This window comes from Sus scrofa, chromosome 2 (assembly GCF_054392235.1).
Source record: "Sus scrofa isolate SSC_HxYL_T2T_F1_AM1 chromosome 2, Sscrofa_HxYL_maternal_Yorkshire_Landrace_v2.0, whole genome shotgun sequence".
Lineage (NCBI taxonomy): Eukaryota > Metazoa > Chordata > Mammalia > Artiodactyla > Suidae > Sus > Sus scrofa.
In genome coordinates, this window is record NC_139384.1 from 98,952,048 (window position 1) to 98,973,750 (window position 21,703).

A 21,703-nucleotide genomic window follows, 5' to 3' on the forward strand; every position below is an offset into this window, starting at 1 on the left:
CAGTTCTAGGAGGGAGATCATGATCTCCATTAAATGAGTCTCAGGGTGGTGAAATAATTTGGCCAAGGTATTAAATGATGGAGTATGAATTTGGAGTCAGGATGCAAATTCAGGTTTGTCTTATTCTTTCCACTAGTTCTAAAACTTGTGTCATTACACAGTTTGAGTTAGCATGCCTTAACAACCTGACAACTGAGAATTCTTGTGTATCCTTGGTTTCCTTTGCCACATGAAAAACATAGACATAAAGAGAGAATGTGGTACCATGCAAAACCCCTTTGATTAATGTTTTTCCTTTCTCTGATCATGTGGGGGCCCTCAGAAAAGTCTATTTGATATCAACAATGAACAATACATTCCAAACAAAGTCTTCATCAAAGCCAGAGAATTCAATAACAGTTCTATTTCTAGGGGGGGAGGAAATGGCTATCCACCAATTTCATTAAGACAAAAGTTGAGTTTATTAAAACAAGACTTGTCATTAGTTTATTCCATTTGAGACTTTGCCATTGGGTTCATTTTATTTTTTCTTGCCAAAGGAGAACATCTGAGACACTGGATAAGAAGAAGTTTATAGTCATTATGGAATAATACAAGAATCCTTTGTTATTGAATGGATATGGTCCAGCAGATTTAGACGTGAAGGGACATTCCACAGGCAGAGCCTTGTTGATAGCTTGGAGCTGTGTTGGAGATGGAGCTTTTTTCCATTTAGGTACTAAAAGATCCCTCAGTGCCAGGAGGTAGAATAGTATGTTCAACCCACAGCCCAGGATGACTCTCCAGGCTCTTGATCCCTGCCAACTCTCACAAGAGATAATGTTTTGAAGGATGCAGAATTTTGTTGGCCACAGATCACTACCCTGTTCATCCAATAAGTCTACCAATGCTGCACCACATCATAGTCATCCCTCCCCAATACAAGAAATATCACCACCTTGTACCTTAGGTTGGCATCAATAGACTGAAATAATTCATCCTTAATTTTAGAGGCCCAGGGCTGCAAAACTCACTTGTATCTCTTTAGGTTCTCCAATTAAGAGTTGAGGAGGGAAGGAAAATTCTGCTTTTCTGAGGTGGGTAGGCATCTTAGGTCTTTTGACCATCTGGTTCTTATAACCAACTTTAAAACATTCCATACAATGGCTGATGGTTGAAAACAACAAAAGATTAACAATCTAACTAAAATGTATATTGCCCAAGTAGACAGCTAGTGAGACACTAGAATCAATAAAGAACCTCAAAGCTTGATCACCCCTAGCCAACAAAGGCAAACCATATTATTCACTTTGGTTTTCTGCATAGCAGTGCATAATTAAAGTTATTTTCTGTCTTGAAAAGAACAGCAAGCCAAGGGTGGTCTGATCCCACTCATTTGTTGGCTTCATGTAGGGATTATTATGTAAAGTTGCAGCTCCAGTGCCTTGGACAGTATCTGAAGTATTGTAGCTACTCAGTACATATGTGTTACATGAATGGGTTCATTAGCAGTGAACACATAATACTGACATCAACCAAAAAAGTTAAGCCAGCTTTGAGGCTTTCCCTTCTCTTATTCAAAATGGAGAAAAAAAACGACAAAACAAAAAACAAAAACCTGTGCCAACAAAGTAAAGAAGAATGGTGAATGAGTTAATTTTAGTGCTTGGATGTTTAACTAGGAGATAGGACAAATCTAAGCTGTGGGTTAGAAACCTTTCTGTGGATCACTTATAGGGAAGCACACTTATAATCTTGTTTAGCCATTGGTTACTTAACCCTTAGATAAATTCTATATTCAATGCAAAAACTCTATGCTAAATCGAATGCAAAACTGAAACAAAACAAAACATAAAAAAGTCCCACAAAAACAAACAAACAAAAAACCCAGGTAAGGTCAGGAACCATATTAATGCCCCTGTTTATCAAAGGTCTTAACGAGTGAATGAGCAGATGGAGGATGACATTAGCCAGTCTTCTCTGGTCTTTGCCAAGTCATCTAACTGGCAGGAATCTCCAGCGAGGAGAGATGGAGAACGAAACAGAACTAAGAACTCAGTGAATTTACATCTCTATTTCACCCCAATCCCTGAAACGACAGACAGCCTTAAAAGTGCTGGTCTGGAGTAGGAACAGAAGTGGAAAGGAAATGAAAAGGGAGAAAAGATGAGTAATATGAAATTGCACACTTGCGTGCACCCATGCGTGCATGCATAGACACACAGGACCTTGACTAAGAGTTAATTCTTTAGATTCGGGGCTCTAATTTCTGTTGCCAGATCAGAACCACATCCACCTTCAGACCTGCCTCCATTCTCCCAGTATGATGGCCTTGAGAAATGCCAATTTAAGACCAAAGGTTTTGGTTGAACTCTCAGAGGAGGTGTTTGAATGCAATGAGCCTACTGTGCTCCCACATTCCGTGACGTGGTGTCTGAAATAGCCGAGCCATCGCCTCCATTCCATCATCCTCACAGAAAGCACATTTGCATATTTTGGTGTGTGGGCGCCCCGTGGCTGCGTCCCAGCAGTCAGCCCCTGTTGGGCTTGAGGGTGGGCGGGAGTGACAATCCCCGGCTTGTGTGCGGGGGCTGAGGGAGCTCCTACTCACCCTTTCCTGTTTTTCTTTGAATGCTCTCCTCAGGTTGGGTGGGCTCAAAACACTTTCAGAAATTTTCCACCACTCGCCTGTTTCCTCAGCTGTTCTGTCTCTCCTGTGTGGAGAGAAGTCAGCAGAACTGTGGGTGGAGGAGGGAAAGCTGAGAGAAATATAGTACAGGGATTAGCTGTGTGGGCTGTGCAGAAAGAAGCTGTGTACTGAATGACAAATCTGTGAGACTCAATACGCCACAAAAGTGGTTGGTAGTGAACTTCCTGCTCCTAGGGGCTGGCGGGGACTGTGGGCGGGAGACCCTCCAGGGCCACCCTCCCTGGGAGCATCCTCAGGGTGGGTTGGGCTCTGGGTGCTGGACCTGGAAGCTCATGTTCCTCCTGCTTCTAGCTTTTGGGGCCACACATGGTGGGGCAGGAATAGAATTGTCTGGGGGAGCTGGATATTCCCAGCTGGGGACATCTGCCACTTTGAATAGTAAGGACAGATGTGGTTGAATTTCCTAATGAACTTAGTGCCTGAGCAGGAGATGAAGAATCCCAACATTTTTTTTTTTCTTTTTAAAAAGTGTTTAATTTACTAAGCTTTCAGCTGGATAGATGACAGCTGACTACACTTGAAGGGCAAGTGATCTGACCTTCCCCACAACCTAGGTGTGAAGGAGGTCATTCTTGCCCTGTGCTTATTACTTTAAGGGGTGACAGGAGGCCCACTAACATGATTGGGCCAAAATTCATTGAGTAATTAGGGGCTAATAGACAATCTTTATATGTCTTGTTCTTGACCCAGGTTGTCATATTCTTCTAAAGGGAGCTCTGGAAATATAACCCCCCACCCCGGGGCACCCCCACCAGAATTCTTGGCATTCAGCTTTTCCTATGGAATTTTTCTTCCCAAATGAATCTCGTTTCACTTTGATCATTAAAAATCTTATACAACTCCTGGTTGTAGAGTAAAACCTCAGTCAATGGAAACCCAACCTGTTCCTTCACTTCTAACTTATGTTCTGTCAGTTTCCAAAAATATTCAAGTTGTTCACAATAAAAGACCCAGACATGACAGAACCACTAAAAGCAACCCCTCTGAGAGCAAGAGCCAGATAATGTAGGGGTACAGAGATTTTATCAAAAAAGCACAGGTTAAGAACAGAGCCTCAGTGGAACATAAAATTTAAATCTGAACTTCCTGGCAGCTAAGGTGCAAACAGGAGAGAGGGGGAGAGAGCAAGAGGAAGAAAGAAAGATTACATAACTCATCTTTTTTTTTTTTTTTAAAAAAAGGAAGCACAACATTTCACTAAAAGAGACAATTATATTTCTTGACATTCAGTTCTAAGATGAATTTTTCATGTAGATCTTTATATAAGGGCTATTGAATAAGATAATAGTGATTGTCTTTAAGAGCAGTTTTACAAAAGATAGAAAAACTTTCCCTATGTAACCATTTTTAAAACTGGGATCTGAAAGCATAATGTTAAATTGCCATTCTATGCAGGCAGTTCTTTGGGACCTCAGGTGATTGTCCACTTCTGTGACCTTGGAGTGGCAAAGGAGATCTTAGAGAATCTAAAAGAATGAGTATTACAAGGCTCTTGAGATTCTCTCCTTGAAATGGTGTCATTCAGGTGTTGGAAGGTAACTATAGAGAAAACAAAAATCCAGGATCCTTCTGCTAGAATTTTTTCACTCTCTTTGATTTTGTGAGACTCAAATTATAGGAAAACCTAAGTTTCACAGTCAGTAGGCTTTAGCTTCATGTTACGTTTCTGTACTATTATGAACTAACAGTGATGCTTAGTTAACACTGGGTCTCAAAAATCCCCACTTATCAAACAAACAAACAAACAAAAAAGCCCCCAATTTTTATTAAGTTTTTTAAAAAACAAAAGCCAATATATAATTTTCTTCTTAGTTTTGATTTAACCACATTTTTTCATCTTAAAAAAGTTCCCTGTTTACAGTGAGTTCAGATTTTATTAATGGCTTCCAATAGCTGAAGCCAGTTAGTTAGTTGTTGTATTTAATGTTGCTTATGTTTTCATGGATTTTTCTTCTTTTTCCTGTTTCCCCTTTCCACCTCTTCTCACCCCACACTCTCTTATGATTATATTTTTCAAACCTAATTGATCGTTAAAAAACAACTGGATCCTGCTGTATAGGACTGTATATATCTAGTCACTTATGATGGTGCGTGATGGAGGATAAAAAGCATGTATACACGTATGTGTGACTGGGTCCCTTTGCTATACTGTAGAAAATTGACAGAACACTGTAAACCAACTATAATGGGAAAAATAAAAATTATTTTTTTTAAAAAAGGGATGCTCATTGGAGTTTAGATTCACAGGCCCCTCTTAAGAGGTTCTGATTCAAAGATCTTATGGTGCCCTAGCAGGTATGGGAAACACTGCTTTACTAGCTGGTCCCCTTAGGGTCCAGCAGTGTGCTCTGTTCACAGTTCATATTAATGGTGTTGATTCACTGGCTGAATATTGGCGCTGCCAACAGAAGAGCCCACGGTGTTTTTAAAAAACAATTCATACTTAGCCATCTGTTGTGCACTGCAGTGACAGCACCATCCGTAGGCTGCCTCCAGGAGTCATGGCACTGGATTCTTCCATATTGTTTGTACACATGCCACCCCGTTTTTCCTGGGAGAAAATATGCTTAGATTCAGGTATGAGACATGGCAGTGCAGAGGACAGCCACTTCTCGTGGCGACCAGCCCCTCAGCTTACCTTGAGCACATGTGCATCCTTGCTTCTAGTCAATGCTAATTGTTGAATTATCAAATTCCTGGAAAAGCTACTTTACTAAGTTCAAACCAATGTGCATCTTTCCAACACATTCAACCACCTCGTGAACTTAGGATATAGCTCCAAAAGTAAATCGTTTACTTAATGGATAGATAATACATACAAACATATGGTACAAATTCAAAACATACCAAAAAGAACACAGTGAAAATTAAGTCTCCTTTCTACTTATGCTTTGTCTGCTAGCTTCTCTTCCCCAGAGGCAGTTACTGTTACTTGATTTGTATTTATCTTCCTAGGTAGTCTGTGCATATATAGCATCTATATTTTTTCAACAAATGATTGCATGCTATATACACTTCTTCCACCTTTTCTCATTAAAAAATATTTCTTGGTATTTCATATCAATACATATGGAACTGCATCAATTTAAGAAAAGCAATTCCATTGTGTTCTAACAATATAATTAATTTATTTGACCAACTGAGGGGCACTTAAGGTGTTTCCATGCTTACAAAGAGTGCTGCAGAAAAAACCTCATGCATTTATTATTTCACACACGTGCAAGTATATCTGTAGGATAAATTCCTGCAAGTACCATGACTAGTTAAAAAGTATGTACATTTAAAAACAAATTGTTGGAGTATAATTGATTTACAGTGTTGTGTGGTTTCAGGTATACAGCAAAGTAGAGCAGCCATCCTATACATGTATCCATTTCCCTTCAGATTCTTTTCTCATATAGGTTATCATAGAACATCGAGTAGATTTTGAATTTTGATAAATATTACCAAACTGTCTCCATAGAGGCTGTAGCTATTTACACTCTATCCACCAGCATATATGAGTGCTTGGTTCTGCATACTCTTTCCTACATGAGATGTGATAAAACTTGATCTTTGATAGTTTGATAAGTAGAAAGTGGAATCTTATTATAGTTTAATTTTGCATTTCTATTAGGTTGAACATATTTCTGTATGTTCAGAGCCATGTACTTCCTTTTCTATGAACTGTTCCTTTCCTTGACCTTTTTTGCCCTGTTAGATTGAAGTATTTTTTTCTTATTGATTTGTAGAAATTCTCTGTTTATTAAAGAACATTAACTCTTATCTATGATATGAGTTGCATTTTTTTGGTTGTTTTAGTGCCATGCATATTTTTTAATGTTAATTCTAGTTTACTTCTACTTTTGAAATGAAGTATGGAGTAGGAAATCCAATTTTATTTTTTCTGGAATGGCTGTGCAGCTGTACCAATAAGAAAACCCATCATTTCCCCTTCTGATTTGAAATGCTTCTATTATTATATACTCAAGAATCCATATTTGGCTCCATTTCTGACCTTTATAGCATGTTCCATTGTCCCATCTATTTATACCCCAGTACCATATTGTTTTTATTATTATAGATTTATAATTTTAGAATTCATGGTAAGTTAGGTTGCCCTTCATGACTTTTTTTTTTTCTATTTGCTACTTTATTTTTCACCTACATCTTTATTTTTTTTTTTTTTTTTTTTTTTTTTTTTGTCTTTTTGTTGTTGTTGTTGTTGTTGCTATTTCTTGGGCTGCTCCCGCGGCATATGGAGGTTCCCAGGCTAGGGGTCGAATCGGAGCTGTAGCCACCGGCCTACGCCAGAGCCACAGCAACACGGGATCCGAGCCGCGTCTGCAACCTACACCACAGCTCACGGCAACGCCGGATCATTAACCCACTGAGCAAGGGCAGGGACCGAACCCGCAACCTCATGGTTCCTAGTCGGATTCGTTAACCACTGCGCCACGACGGGAACTCCCCACCTACATCTTTAGAATCAAACTGTGTAGTCATCTCTACTCCCCTGCCCCTGACAATTTAGTATTTTTAGAGATCCTGTTAAATTGACAGATTAATTTAGGGAGCATTGAAATTTTTATGATATTGTATTTTCCTATCCAAGAAGTGATATGCCTTTCCCTTCAGTCAAGTTTTTTTTGTGTTTTCCTTCAGTACTCCTTTCAGAGATATTTTTCATATAAATCTTATACTCTTTTTTTATGTTTGCCACTATTCTAAATAAGACCTTTCTTTTGCTTTATCATCTATCTAGCTGTTATTTGCATATGAAGGATTTTGTTTTCTTAAATTAGTTTCACATCCAGCTAGCTTACTAAATTTGAGTTTTTCAGCTGATTTTCCTGAGTTTTGTAGATAGCAGTCATATTGTCTAAAAATGATAATAATTTTACCTCCTACCTCCCAATTTTTTTTAACTCATGTCTGTCTCTTGGATTATTAGATTATTAGGGAATGCTTTTCTTCTTTTCCCATTTACACAGTAAGTCCTTAATGGTTTTTTACTTCATCAAGATCTTTTTCACTTCCCACGTAAAATAATGCTTGTCTTGTTGTCCATGGTGAGTTGTGACAAACTTTTCAATCATTCCTTGCACAAAGTAACGAATTCACATGGTGGTCCTTCAGACCTCTGAGGAGACAATGGGTCTCCTTTAAGTCAGGTTTCTCTACCTGACAGCATTTGAGTTTAACACATGTCCTTTTTCCTACCAATGAGCAAGCTGAGACTCCTTTGAAGACCTGCTTGGGTGCAGAGCTCCTCTGTGATCAAACCCCACAGCATCTTAGGCTCCACCAGCAAGCAGTTAATTTGCTCTTGTATCAGGGTTTCTGGATGCTTCCTTGCCCTTACATTGCTGGAATCTCTGCCTGTAAAAGCCTTCCTTTTCTGCTGCACCTAAAGTCCTTGAGGGAAGATCCCACAGTTAGGACCCAACATGAGACTCATATTTTTTATTGCCTTTGGAATTTTATTATTGGCTCTAGACTTCTAACATAGATTACTCACTGTTATTTTTTTGTTGTTGTTGTCATCATCGTTGTTGTTTTGCTTTTTTAGGGCCACACCCTCAGCATATGAAAGTTCCCAGGCTAGGGGTCATATCAGAGCTACAGCTGCCAGCCTACACCACAGACACAGCAACTCAGTATCTGACCGCATCTGTGACCTAAACCACAGTTGACAAGAAAGCTGGATCCTTGACCCATTGAGTGAGGCCAGCGATTGAACCTATGTCCTCAGGGGTACTAGGCTGATTTGTTTCCACTGTGCTGCAATGGGATATCCAGACTACCCATGTTATTGATATGGCTAAAATCTTCTCTTACCTAAGCACCAACAACTTGCTGTGGTTCCACTTGTTCTCTAATCACTTACTCCAGTTTGGATATTCTGTGAATTTGAATTCAATTACAAACTATGCAAAGCTCATTTTAACTCGTGTGTCAGTTGCAGTAATGAAAAGGTTTTGGTTTTGAAATTAAAAATATGATCTATGAAGAGTGCCGCATTTTAGTTTTCAAATTCCAAAAGTTTTGAAGTTTTCATTTGGCTAAAAAGCAGGGACAGCTCATGTGAAGACTTGTGATATTTAAGTGAGGTCAGCCAGAATAAATAGACATGGAAACGACCTGTTTGTTAACTGAACTTTGTTTTTGGTGCTTGAGCATAAGATAGAAACTATAACAATAAAACCCTGCCACCTTTCATATTACTTTCATTTTCACGCCTGGTGCTTTTATAGATTCAGTGAAGGCCTTGTGCATACAGGTCTGTATGACCTGTTCTCACACTGAAAGCAGATTTGATTCCAAGTATTGGCTTCTGTACCATGTAAACTTTTATTCTTTAAATGAGTAATAAGGCATAACATGCAGCTGACTGTGTAGATGGAATTTTCTCTTTGACAGAACTCATAAAATTTAAGAGCAAACATTTACCACTTACCCCCAAAACCGCATCCTTGGCATTTTATAACTGCATTATTACAAGGAAGCCCATATGTTCTATCCCTTTTCTAGAGACAAAATTTCCTCACCTATCCTTGCCCCTTCCCCCTTAGGCAGAGACAGGGCCTAGGCACATGATTAGTGATCAAAAATATTTATTTAATGGAGTGGATGTAGTCTGAAATTCAGTTCAGACCTGAGTGTGTTTAGTGACACAATAAGCTTGTTATAATCAATATACATTGAAAACATCTCTTCAGTCATCAATTCAGAAAAGATCGGCAATACGTCTACCCCAGAATAATAATCAAGATATTGGCGGGACTTCCGGTTGCGGTGCAACAGAAACAAAGCCGACTGGTATCCATCAGGCTGTAGGTTCGATCCCTGGCCTCGCTCAGTGGGTCAAGGATCCAGTGATACCAAGAGCTGTGGTATAGGTCACAGATGTGGCTGGATTCCCATGTGGCTGTGGCGTAGGCAGGCAGCTATATCTCCAATTTGACCCCTAGCCTGGAAACTTCTACCTGCTGAAGGTGCAGCCCTAAAAAAAACAAAAACAGAAAGAAAGAAAAAAGAAAAGAAAAAGATAGTTGGCAATTGCATTCTCAATCACAGGACCTGGGTTTTTACTGCTTAATCAAAGCATAGTTGGTTGTCGGTGGACATGTGGCTCAATTTCATCACCAATTCTCTATGCATCTAAAGATAGTACTTTCTGAGGGCCTGGTCAGGTGGTAGGTTCTGAAATAACAACCAATAAGGTTTAGAGAGTTTGTACTGACCTTTTCCAGATAGGGCACTGAATAGCAAATACACAAATAGACCTGGGCTGCTCCCCTGTTCCCAACCCATCCCCCCTTCTGCAGAACACATGGTGAGCTTTTGTGCTTTCAGACGCCTCATTGGTGGGGGGAGGGATTGGTACTCTGACCGGCTTTTTATGCCTTTGAAAACATCTATATTCATTTGTTTCCTGGGTCAATGATACTTTTTACTTTTCCTGGTTCTCCATGATACTCTTTAAGGCAGATACTGAGAATGAAATAAGTCAACAAAAACAGAAATACCCTGAAAAAAAAAATCTGAGAATGAATTATGGCTACTCTTTGATTCTAATGCTTTTGAGTACATTCATTAATAACAAAACTAACTCAAAGAAAATAACAAATAAAGCAAACAAACAGCTTAAAACAACCCAAAAAACCCTCTCCCTCAGAAGGAACTTGAGGGCTATTGCAGCCTTGTTGTCAATGACCAGGATCCAGTGCACATCTCCCAGGAACAGGATTCTGATTCTTTAGCACTCAGATTAGGACTTCTTTTATTAGCAAGGAGCCGAATGCGCCAAAGCCTCTCCAAATGAAGGCTAAAAGAAAGAGCCCTTGTGTCCTGTATTTGTATAAATGCTCTGGGACATGATATCCAGCAGATTAAAGAGAATGGAAAAGAGGCACAGAACTATTCCAGCTCATTGGCAAGTCCAGAGAACTCTGCAAATCCAGCAAGTCCACATGTGCTTAAATGGTTAGGCTGTTAACAGTGTACTTGCCAAGCCTGCTGCCACCTAGAAGCCATGACCAGTGCTTTTCTTTTAATGTATGCTTGTTTTTATTTTGTTTTTTTTAAGGCCCTACCCGGGGCATATGGAAGTTCCCAGGCTAGGGGGTCTAATCAGAGCTATAGCTGCCAGCCTACGCCACAGCCACAGCAACACAGGATCAGAGCTTCGTCTTTGACCTACACCAGAGCTCACAGCATTGCTGGATCCTTAACCCACTGAGCGAGGCCAGGGATTGAACCCAAGTCCTCACGGAGCTAGTTAGGTTCATTAACCATTGAGTCACGAAGGGAATTCCTTCTTTTAATGTAAATTGGAGATTTAGGAACAGCAACTTTGGGGATTTTATTTGGCAATTAGAATTCTCTTTTCTTGCCAGGATTAAGCTTGCTTTAAAGACCATTATTGTCTTTAGAAGTCTTCGGTTTCTATAACTGCTGGCTTTGGCCTGATGGCCATGTGCAAAATCATAACTCACCTTAAGTTTTCCATTCTTCAGGATCTGTTAATGAGCTAATTAATGTGTTTTGCATTATAGATTGGCTCAACCCCATCTTAATATAGAAGTGCCCTCTCCGCCAAAAATTGATTAAGAAAATAATATGTGCTTGGAGACTCATTAACCAAAAAACTAGTATGTTTCCTGAAGTTCTGAACGGTCTGGCTCTATTCCAAAAAACATTCTGGAAGGCACAATATTAGATAAAAGTTGGCAAAGGTAGAAGTGAGCTGATCATCTTAGGGGACAATGGACATTGTATAGAATCTGCCTTTCTAACTCTATGGTCATAGAAAGGGAAAAATAAATTATTTGATCTTCATTTGCTCCAGGACTGAAATATGATGAGTTGCTTAGCATGTAGCATTACATTTAAAATTATTAATTTCCCTTCATCTTTTAGATCTTTTTCTGGAATTAAAGGACTCCAGCTGAAAGTTAACCTCCAACCCAATGACAATTACTTTTTCTACGTGAGAGCCATCAATGCATTCGGGACAAGTGAACAGAGTGAAGCTGCCCTCATTTCCACCAGAGGTACTTTCTCCTTTGCACACAGGGAAGAATTTCCAAGCATTCTCCCTCCTTCCCTTTCACCACCCAGAGAAGACATCCTGGGGGGCAATTTCTTTAAGCCCCTAACCTGCTGACAGTGCTAGGTTTTTGGCATGAGGACCCAAGATGAGCCAAAGGTTGAGATGTTTCTTTTCTTCTCTTGTATTTTCTTTTCTTTTTTTCCCTTTTCTGGCTGTCCCGTGGCATATGGAGTTCCAGGCCAGGGATCAGATCTGAGCTGCTGTTGTAACCACAGCTGCAACAATGCTGGATCCTTAACCCACTGTGCCGGGCCAGGGATCCAACCTGTGTCTCTAAGATGACGCCAATCTCATTGCACTATACCAGGAACTCCAAGATATTTCTTTAATTTTTCTGGCTTAAGAGGTTCTCAACCTTGGCTTGCCATGAGCAATCAGCCAAGGAGCTTAAAAAATACTGGTGCAGTTGGGGGTAGGGGCATGGCCACTCCTGGAGATCCTGATCTAATTTACCTGGATATGGGCTCTACCATGTGTTATTAATCTCCCCAGATGATACTGGTTTGGCTCACAACGTGCTGTAAGTTGTGGGTATGTTTGGAGTGTGTGTTGGAAGAAGAGTAGGATGGGGATTTTCTTATGACACTGTGAACTCCATGAACAAGCTTCCAGTCTTATTCTTCTGCTTATTTTCCACACCTAGCCCATGGTTTGGGCTAATTAGTGTTTGTTAAATGAATGAATGAATAAACAAATGAGTAATTCAAGAAAGTGATGAAACCGTTAGATGGCATTTTGGGGAAAATACCCTGATGGTGCCAGCAAGAAATGCTTGGGTGTTCTCAATTATTGTGAACAGACATGCGGAGTGGAAAGGTGATCATTTTATGATCTTAGACTCCAAGATGGCACAGTAAATGATCTGCTTAACCAGTAAAAACTTGTGCATGTGCCTTTCATGGGATGTGGCGAGGCCAAGCCTGATGTGTATGAAGAGAAGACATGGGGCTGCCTGTCCACATGTGTCTTCTCTGCAGTCCCAGTACGGTGCATGCTCCTTCCACTGTTAGGACCACTCCTGCAGGTTACAGCAGCACACTGTCAAACGTGAACATGCACATGGAAATACAGACTGTGATTCAGGAGGTCTGGGGCAGACCTGAGAGTTTACATTTCTAAGTAGTTTCTGGGTGAGGTAGTTGCTGCTGGTGCAGGGAGCATATGTGGCATAACAGAGTGAGCACTGGTACAGAGGCCCACAGTGAGGCCAGGTGACCAGCCGAGGAGTTCACTTATCACAGATGAAATGTTGCTGTGGATCTAAAAACACGGAGCAGGGGGTTTTGATGTCAGAGGCCAGGGAGAGTAAATTCTGCAATGTGGGGCTTGGTCCGGAATGGCCCTCGGTATTGTGGTAACATTAGTGTCCTATTTTCCTAACTGCACTAGGAACCAGATTTCTCTTATTGAGAGAAACGGCTCATCCTGCTCTGCAGATTTCCTCAAGTGGGACAGTGATTAGCTTCGCTGAGAGGAGACGCCTGACAGAGTAAGTAGAAAGCAGGAGAAGCCTCGGCAGTATCTTCTGCGTGCGTCACCTCAGGGCGGCCTCACCTGAGCACAGCCTTGGTTTAGTGCACTTGCCTAGATGGGTGGAATCGAGCACAAATGTGTACAGTTCAGTGATGGTTCATCACTAGGGGGAAAGTGACAGATAGTTCATAACTTGGAGTAAGTGTCAGTATTTTTATTGGAAATATAAGCACAGATGCTTTTGTTTAATACATTGGCTGTTTTAAGGCATTATCTCTGGTTCAATGAAAAAAGAGCCTGGGTTAATTCTTCCATCATCATCATCATCATCATTATCTGTCTTTTTGCCTTTTCTAGGGCCACACCCGCGGCATATGGATGCTCCCAGGCTAGGGGTCTAATCTGAGCTGTGGCCGCTGGCCTACACCACAGCCACAGCAAGGCAGGATCAGAGCCACGTCTGCAACCTACACCACAGCTCATAGCAACACCGGATCCTTAACCCACTGAGCAAGGCCAGGGATCGAACCCACAATCTCATGGTTCCTAGTTGGATTTGTTAACCACTGAGCCATGACAGGAACTCCTCTTCCATTATTTTTAATAGCAGACCGGATTGTATATCTAGCCCCTGGAAAAGGAATAGAGAGAATGACATTCTGTTGTGCTTCTGGGTCTGGCCACGTGCAGGACTTTGAGGATCTTGCCCCCTCCTCCCCCAATAGCTCCCACAAAAAGGAAGCATCAGGGTAAAGAAGAGCCAGAAGCCAAGGGCATGGTGGGAAACCGCCTTGCAACTTGCCTGCAATTCCCTGTGGTTATCTTGAGGGTCACAGTGGTCAAATGGGAGAAAGGACATGAAAGACTTTTGAAAACTGGAACCGTGTGAAACACATGCTGCTGCTGCCCTGGGGCAGGCTGCCAGGGAGCTCTCAGTACAGCCCTGAGTCCACCAGTGGTGATGCGGGCCGTTTTCCTCTCAGGCTGCTAGTCACCTGTCTATGGCTCGGCTCAGCTATTAGCTGCTCCTGGAAATGGCCAAGCCAGCGCTAGGCCCTGGAGCCCTTTGACCTTGTCTGCAAAAATGTATGAGCACTTGTGGAGTCCTTTGTCATCTGCTTCATCTCGACTAGTCCTCAGGTAGCAGCCCTGTCTTCCGCATCTGTGAATCCGCAGAATCCAGCCTGGGGCCCAGAACACCAGAGATGCTAACCATGTACAAATGAGTGAATTCAGGGGAAAAAAAAAAAAAAAAAAAAAGATCTAAGACGTAGATCTGCCTTGTGGAGTTCTCAAAAAGTCATAGAGAAAAGAGGTAGACTGGAGGTTGGTCAGAGTTCATCGATAATAACTGATGAAAACCGTAATGTACTTTATTGGATTTTGTTTATTTATTATTAACCTGAAAAGGAGCTAATAAATATCAGGTGGCCGGGCTTTGCTCCAGAGAGCCAGGGCCCATCAGTAGCCCCCTCACGGAAATGAGGTTGTTGGGTAAAGACACGAGAAAGTGAAATACATTCCCTTGCATTCATCATTTTCTCATCTGTTAAAGGGGAGAGGGAGAGGGTGCTGACTGCCTATTAATGCTGCTTAAATTAAAAACGATTCCTTGCTGCCTCAGCCATTTCAAAGCAAAATTGAGCGATTCAGGCACACAAGGTCACCCATCAGCAGTAAGTGCTTTGGTTCCCTTCACCCTTTCTGTTCTAAAAATAGCTGAGGTGAGACCAAAAGTGACCTCTGACCACCTCTCAGGCATACCTGCTACCATCTAAAGCGGCCAGGGTCCCAGAGGCTGTTGACCGCAAGCTCCTGCAGAGCATGCGCAGCAGACCCGGTTAATCCCTGCTCTGGCCTCCCCAACCGCCTGCTGTTCAGGAGCAGCACTTCATTTGGTTTCTGTGCCCAGGAAGGTCAGCAGACCCTGGAAGTCATGGTTAAAGCTTTTGGAGACTCCTTCCCCCACCCCCACCCCCGCCCCCCACAAATTTTAGAAGAAAACTTTGCAAGTCCTGTTCGCTTGGAGCTCCCTACCTGCCTCCCTCTGTTTTCTTATTCTCTCAAAAGGAAGCCAAGATTGTGCCCTTTCTTTTTATCCTGCCATTATTCGAATTATTTCTGAATTCTCGGCTCCTCCAAGAAAAGCAATGTGCAATCTGTGCATCTTGTGCGTGGCAGTAGAAATAGGTCAAATACATAGGGAGGCTTTGGTGATCAGGTCAAGGTCGGGGTCCAAGGAACCATGAATGTCTTTTAGCCGAATTCCAGCGGTTTCTAAGGATAGAATCCTGCTGAAACTGTGTGTGTGTTTGTGGATGTTGATGTTTATGAAATAAAGGCTGGCAATTCCTGATCACCTTTGCCTGCAGAATCCCATCAGTGCTGGGTGAGGAGCTGCCTGCTTGCGGCCGGCATTACTGGGAAACCACCGTCACAGACTGCCCAGCTTACCGACTTGGCATCTGCTCCAGCTCAGCCGTGCAGGCCGGCACCCTGGGACAGGGGGAGAGCTCGTGGTACATGCACTGCTCTGAGCCGCAGAGGTAAGCCGCAGCCCGGACCCTCCCCACTTAATCCGAGTGTCATGCATTCATGTCTAGGCAGAGGGCTCTGAGGGGCCTAATACATAGCCTCTCCCTTCCCTGCTCAAATTCTGAGTCAACTGAGAAAGAAAACAAGAGTTCAAGTATATGGAGACTCAACTCTTACTCTAATTACTGAGGAAGCTAGGTTTTTGGGGTTTTGTTTTCAATTTTTAAAATTATGATTGATTTACAATGTTCTGTCAATTTCTGCTGTACAGCAAAGTGACCCAGATATATTCTTTTTCTCACATGTTCCTGGAGGATAATGTGGAAGCCAGTTTTACAGAATGTAGTTCATACGTGAGAACAAGAATGTTTCTTATATCAATTCCTATTAATAGACAGACTTGTACCCACCCAGAGCCTTGGCCAGGCCAGCTTCCCCATCCCGTGGGGCAGAGTGGGTTCCCGAAGGATGTGTGTCTCCTCAGGAAGCTCATAGTGAAGAATTAGGAAAGTGGCCAAGTCTTCATTTGAAGCTCATCCCAGGATGGGGAGAGACTACAAGAGTAAGGCTGAAAGGGCTCTGTCCAGGGAGAAAGAGTCAGCAGGACTGAGGAAGAAGGGGATGCCCAACACTCCCCCCTCCACCACCACCGTTGGTCTATATCAGGGGTTGGCAAACTACAGCCCAGAAGTCAAATATGACCTGCGGCCTTTTTCGTAAATAAAGTTTTATTGAAACACCGTCAAGCTCCTTTGTTTACATGTTGCCCGTGACTGCTTTTGTGCTACAGTGGCAGAGTTGACTACTCACACCAAAGACTGAGTGGCCTCCAAAGTCTAAGATATTTATTGTCTGGCCCTTTATAGGCAAGGTTTGTTAACCTCGAGTCTGTATGACGAGTATGGTTTAATTGGTTGATGTGAAAGCTGTTAACTTGTGTTTAGTCTCAGAGATGTAAGGCAGGCATGTTATGAACTGAATATAACCGATGGCCTAATAAAAGAGCACAGGACTGGAGCCAGGAACTTGATTTTAGTCCTGGTTCCATCCTTGAGTAGCCTCCTCTTGGCTACTCACCAGAAGTGAGTTAATCCTATGAGCATATCTGATGTGCCTCATCTGTCTTGTCAGGGGACAGTGATGCCTGGTCTGCTACCTTTCGGGGTTGTGAGAGTCCCACAAAGTCAGGTGCAAGAAGAGCTTTGAAATTGTAAAGGACCAAACAAATGGGAGGCATTATTCAAATGCAATGCTTAAAAAGGAAGCCGTACTTAACAAGTTCCCATAAAAAGGCCCACAGATTGGGATTTTGCATATATCCGGCTGCACATTTCTCCCTGCATCCTTCTTGGCAGTTTGGTTCTCTGACATGGTTCCTGTGGACACCATCTCCAAGAGCTATTTAAAGTCATGGCATCATCAAGTCAGAGCAAGTATGATTAATAGATACTCAGCACAGTGCCATGCTTAAGGTCCCAGCCTCTGCCCAGCACGGAAAAAAATCATTCAAACCCACAGTTTGTTATCAGTAGACTTAGAGCTGGAATGAGGTGTCTCTGTTTAACATTACAGTTGATTCACAGTGTTTTGTCAGTGTCTGCAGTACAGCATAGTGACCCAGTCATCCACATACATTCTTTTTCTTCTATTATCTTCCATCATGTTCTATCCCCAGAGACTGGATGTGGTTCCCTGTGCTAGACAGTAGGACCTCATTGCTTAACTAGGTATTGATTTCATGACAATTGCCTTAAACACTTGAATCCTTCAGAACCAAAACCAGACGAGTCTCCAATAACAAAGTTCCAGATTCTAGAGAACAGAACTGTGGATTTTGTTCAACAAGTTCCACAACTTTGGTCTTCAGCTCTTCCAGGCCCAGGGTAGGTTTTGTGGATTCTGGGAGGAGGCGTGTGCCTGCCTCTGTAGTCATGGCACAGAGAAGTCAGGTCTTAAGGGCCTCATTTCATGGTTCAGACAGAACACCCTGGTCTTTAGGTCACTGAGACAACTGCAGGAGCAGACCCTCTGGTGTTTTTCCATTTTTCTGGCTTCGTGATTTAAACCAAGTGGTATTACTCTTGATTCTACTTGCAATGCATGCGAGCTCTAAGGTGTCACCGTGGGAAAGGCCAAAAGAGACCATCGAAGGAGAAAGAATCATTTCTTCCTGCCTGTTCCTAACTTACTCCTCCAAGTTCGGGGCTTCACTTCCTCTGCCACTTCGCCCACAGCCTCCATGCCTGTGCTTTTCTTCCAGTCTCCGCCCACACCAAGCCCTTCTGTGTCACAACTGGCAAATATTTCTAAAACATCATTTGCATCACGTCCCTTCCTTTGCTGCTGAAAAATCTAAAAATGTCTACACTGGTGTTGGCACTCCAGTGGGACCACGGCGGGGGGGGGGGGGGGGGTGTGTGCCAGGAAGAATGTGGCCAGGCCAGGGGATGAGAAGCCCCAAGGGGACGGATCACCAAGGTTGAATGGAGTCTGGACTCATTCTGGGCCAGCAGTGAGACTCCAAGGGGGTGGGCTCCCCCAGGTAGGGGCTCTCACCCAGGTAGTTCCAGGGGCATGCAGGTGTCAAGAATCAGGCTTCTGGATGACCCTTGTTTGAGCAGGGACCAGCAGTCCCAAGGAGGGACAGGCACAAACTGGGCAGGGAGGCAGACACCAGGCAGAGAGGCCTGGTCTTGGGCCAGAGGGCAGGGTGGAGAAGAAGGTGCTATGCGCAGTAGGAGATGGTGCAGAAGCAGGGCAGGGTGAATTCCAGGGCCTGCGGAACCGATGGATCCAAGGCTTCAAGGAATGTCTTTCCCTTCGTTACCTCTATGGTAGCGAATCACTCAGGGACTGACCGAGGCTGGGCCTGTGGGCACCAGGGGCCTTCGGGTACGGTAGGGCAATGGCTTATCTGGGTGTTCAGAACCCTCTAGACAAGTTCTGTGATAGGAAAATGATGCCATGTGTGACATGTGGTTACATAAGACTGACAAACTGAATTTTGGACTTGCAGTGGCCACATGCAGCTAGTGGCTGCTCTAAAGGACAGGGCAAGTCTAGAGCCTAGCCCCTGACTCACCTCTCCTTGTGACATCCTCAGAGTCATTCACATGCCCCCTTTTAACCTGCCAAGCCGGTGGTAACTTCCTCCACAATATACAGGTTTGTTTTTTTTTTGTTTGTTTTGTTTTTTTTTTGGTTTTTTTTTTGCCATTTCTTGGGCCGCTCCCACGGCATATGGAGGTTCCCAGGCTAGGGGTTGAATTGGAGCTGTAGCCGCCAGCCTACACCAGAGCTACAGCAACGTGGGATCCGAGATTCTTCTGCAACCTACACCACAGCTCACGGCAGTGCTGGATCCTTAACCCACTGAGCAAGGGCAGGGATCAAACCCGAAACCTCATGGTTCCTAGTCGGATTCGTCAACCACTGAGCCATGACGGGAACTCCCACAATATACAGGTTTATTCGGCCACCTTATCGTTGCTTCTGCTGCCCCCGCTCCTTGGATCACCTTCTCCCTTTCCTCCATCTGTCCAGTCCCGACTGTTCTTCTTTGGCTGAGTGCGAGCCATCTGCTCCCCAAGCCTTCTGTCAGAGCCCCAGCCCACACCGCCGCTCCCCATCATTGCCACGGGCAGCCTCCGCGGGCTCTACAGGTGCTCCAAATTCATGATGTTCTGCCCTATTTCACATTAGCAAGGCATCCAAAGGGTTCTTCATCCCTGTGGAAGTCTGACCTTCCGTCCCCGTGAACCTCGACCCTTTCCTGTGAGCTTCATTCTGCAGGGAAGGTGCCAACTTGCCATTCCCTAAATATTCCTGCACTCAAGCTTCTGGGCCTTTAGGACAGACATCAGAGGTCTTTAAGGCCCTTGTCCTTCTCTCACCCCCACCAGAGTCACCCCGGTTCAAGAGCCCCAGGCTGCCCAGTGTTGCTCCCATCCTCAGACCTATCTCATCCACAACTCTGCCCCTCATCCCTTCTCTCTCTTCCATCTCTCATTTCTTCTCTTCTCCTGCTTTCAGGGCCCCACCCTCTGTTTCTAAACTTGCCAGGAGAAGCCTCCCACCTTGTGTTACTTTTTTGCGCAGAGCCATTTGGTTTCCTCTGTTGAGCCAGTTCTCCTTGCCAGCCTGGTCTTGAACCTTTTGTTTCGCAACCAGATCAGGCTCATTGAATGTGTTTAGGGAACACCTTACCAGTCTGTGCCCTGAGCTGGAGTCTCAGCCCCAGCCCATGTTTAAATCACCATCACCTTCCTTCCTGCTCATGAGAGTGTAGGTTTCCTGGGGGCAAGGATGGCAGGCTTGGGTCCCTTGTAGCCTCTGGAGGTGCAGGGGCCCAGTGAGGTGCAGGACACACAGATATGCCCAAGGAATACTTGCTGAAGTTGTTTGAATTGAAGAAAGAAATCAAAGATGATCCCCCTTGGCGGTAAGACTGCAGAAAACACTGAGAAGATGAAAAGGAAAGTTGGTTTGGGACAAGGATGTACATACCAAGGATGACGCTGGGCAAAAATAATGAACTGTTTCTTAGGCTTCCTCAAGGCCCTTATGTAAGTTTCTTACAAATTTTTTAAATGGTAAAATTAATACATTTTATGGAAGGCAAGCCTGCGGGACTTAAAAATACATGGCAGCCTCAAAGGAGTCTTATTCAAAAGAATGACACACCATGAATGCGGTAGTTAAAACATGTGGGCAGCTGGGAAAGAATTAAAACGCTGAGAAAAAATCACAAGGGAGGCATATGTTGGTTATTCTGGGACTGCCTCCTGGTGCAGAAGGAGCGAAATTATTAAAAATGTTCATCTGTTGGAAAGAGCTACGCACCTTAGCATCTAGGAAGGGATCTGGTTCAAGTATTTGGGACACGTCATTGCACCTCGGTATTGTGAATTGAAGTGAATAACTGAAAAATTGGTTATCTCCAAGTGATTTTTTTCCCCGAGTGATTTTATCAGGGTCCCTCAAGATTCCCGAAGTTTTCAATTCCTGTTCCGTTCCATTCCAGATACACATTTTTCTACAGTGGCATTGTGAGCGATGTCCATGTGACGGAGCATCCCGCCAGAGTGGGCATCCTGCTGGACTACACCACCCAGAGGCTCCTGTTTCTAAACGCCGAGACTGGACAGTTGCTCTTCATCATTAGGCACCGGTTCAACGAGGGGGTCCACCCTGCCTTTGCCCTGGAGAAACCCGGAAAGTGTACTTTGCACCTGGGGATCGAGCCCCCGGATTCTGCAAGGCACAAGTGATCTTGGCTTTCAAAGTTTGCCAGAGCAATCATTCAAATTGGGGTGGGGGACTCTCTCTTGTTCTTTCCTGTGGGCGCTAAACATTATTCAAAAACCTCTTCTGCACATGTGCGCTAATGACAGCTCCACGCACAGTGATCAGCATGCGAGCAAAGCCACTGGAAAAAAAAAAAAAAAAAAAAAAACCTTGACTTTCTAGAGCAGCGTGTGAGTAGAGAGGATGAAAAAGACAACCTCCACCCTTCGGGGTGTCTGTTTGAGTTCTTCCCTGAGTTAGAAGAAGTTATACCTGACTTGGGAACCAAAATAGAGAAATGGCCTCCCACCCGTCTCATTGGTAAAAGAAATCCTCAGATGGCCAGTGAAGGGAAGGCTGTATGAGTAAGACTTACTTCTCTGACAAGAAACACGGACTTTTTCCACAAGAACAATGTCACCTCACTTCATGAAAGGATGCTGGATCCTGATCAGTAGAGAAAGTGTTTTAACCCCTCTCAGTTGATAAGGAACTCTTTTGTAATCATATATACGAGAGAACACAAATTTCTTTCCCCTGAAATTGTAAATGTAGAAAGGTGCTCGATATTAGGAATGTCCATTTTGTTAAATAAATGGTTAGCGTCTATAAAACAAAACATG

General features: G+C 43.4%; 1 protein-coding gene across 2 annotated transcripts in view; it reads left to right on the top strand.

The window, feature by feature from the left end:
• Positions 1-21,699, top strand: part of CMYA5 (cardiomyopathy associated 5) — a 116,233-nt gene extending 94,534 nt beyond the window's left edge. Inside the window, exons 10-13 of one of the 2 annotated variants that reach the window (XM_021077698.2) lie at positions 11,594-11,727; positions 13,176-13,275; positions 15,632-15,805; positions 20,818-21,699. In XM_021077698.2, coding sequence (XP_020933357.2) covers positions 11,594-11,727; positions 13,176-13,275; positions 15,632-15,805; positions 20,818-21,064 — 655 coding nt within the window. In that variant the 3' untranslated portion in view covers positions 21,065-21,699. 2 annotated transcript variants of the gene reach the window in all.
• The last annotated feature ends 4 nt before the right edge of the window (positions 21,700-21,703 follow it).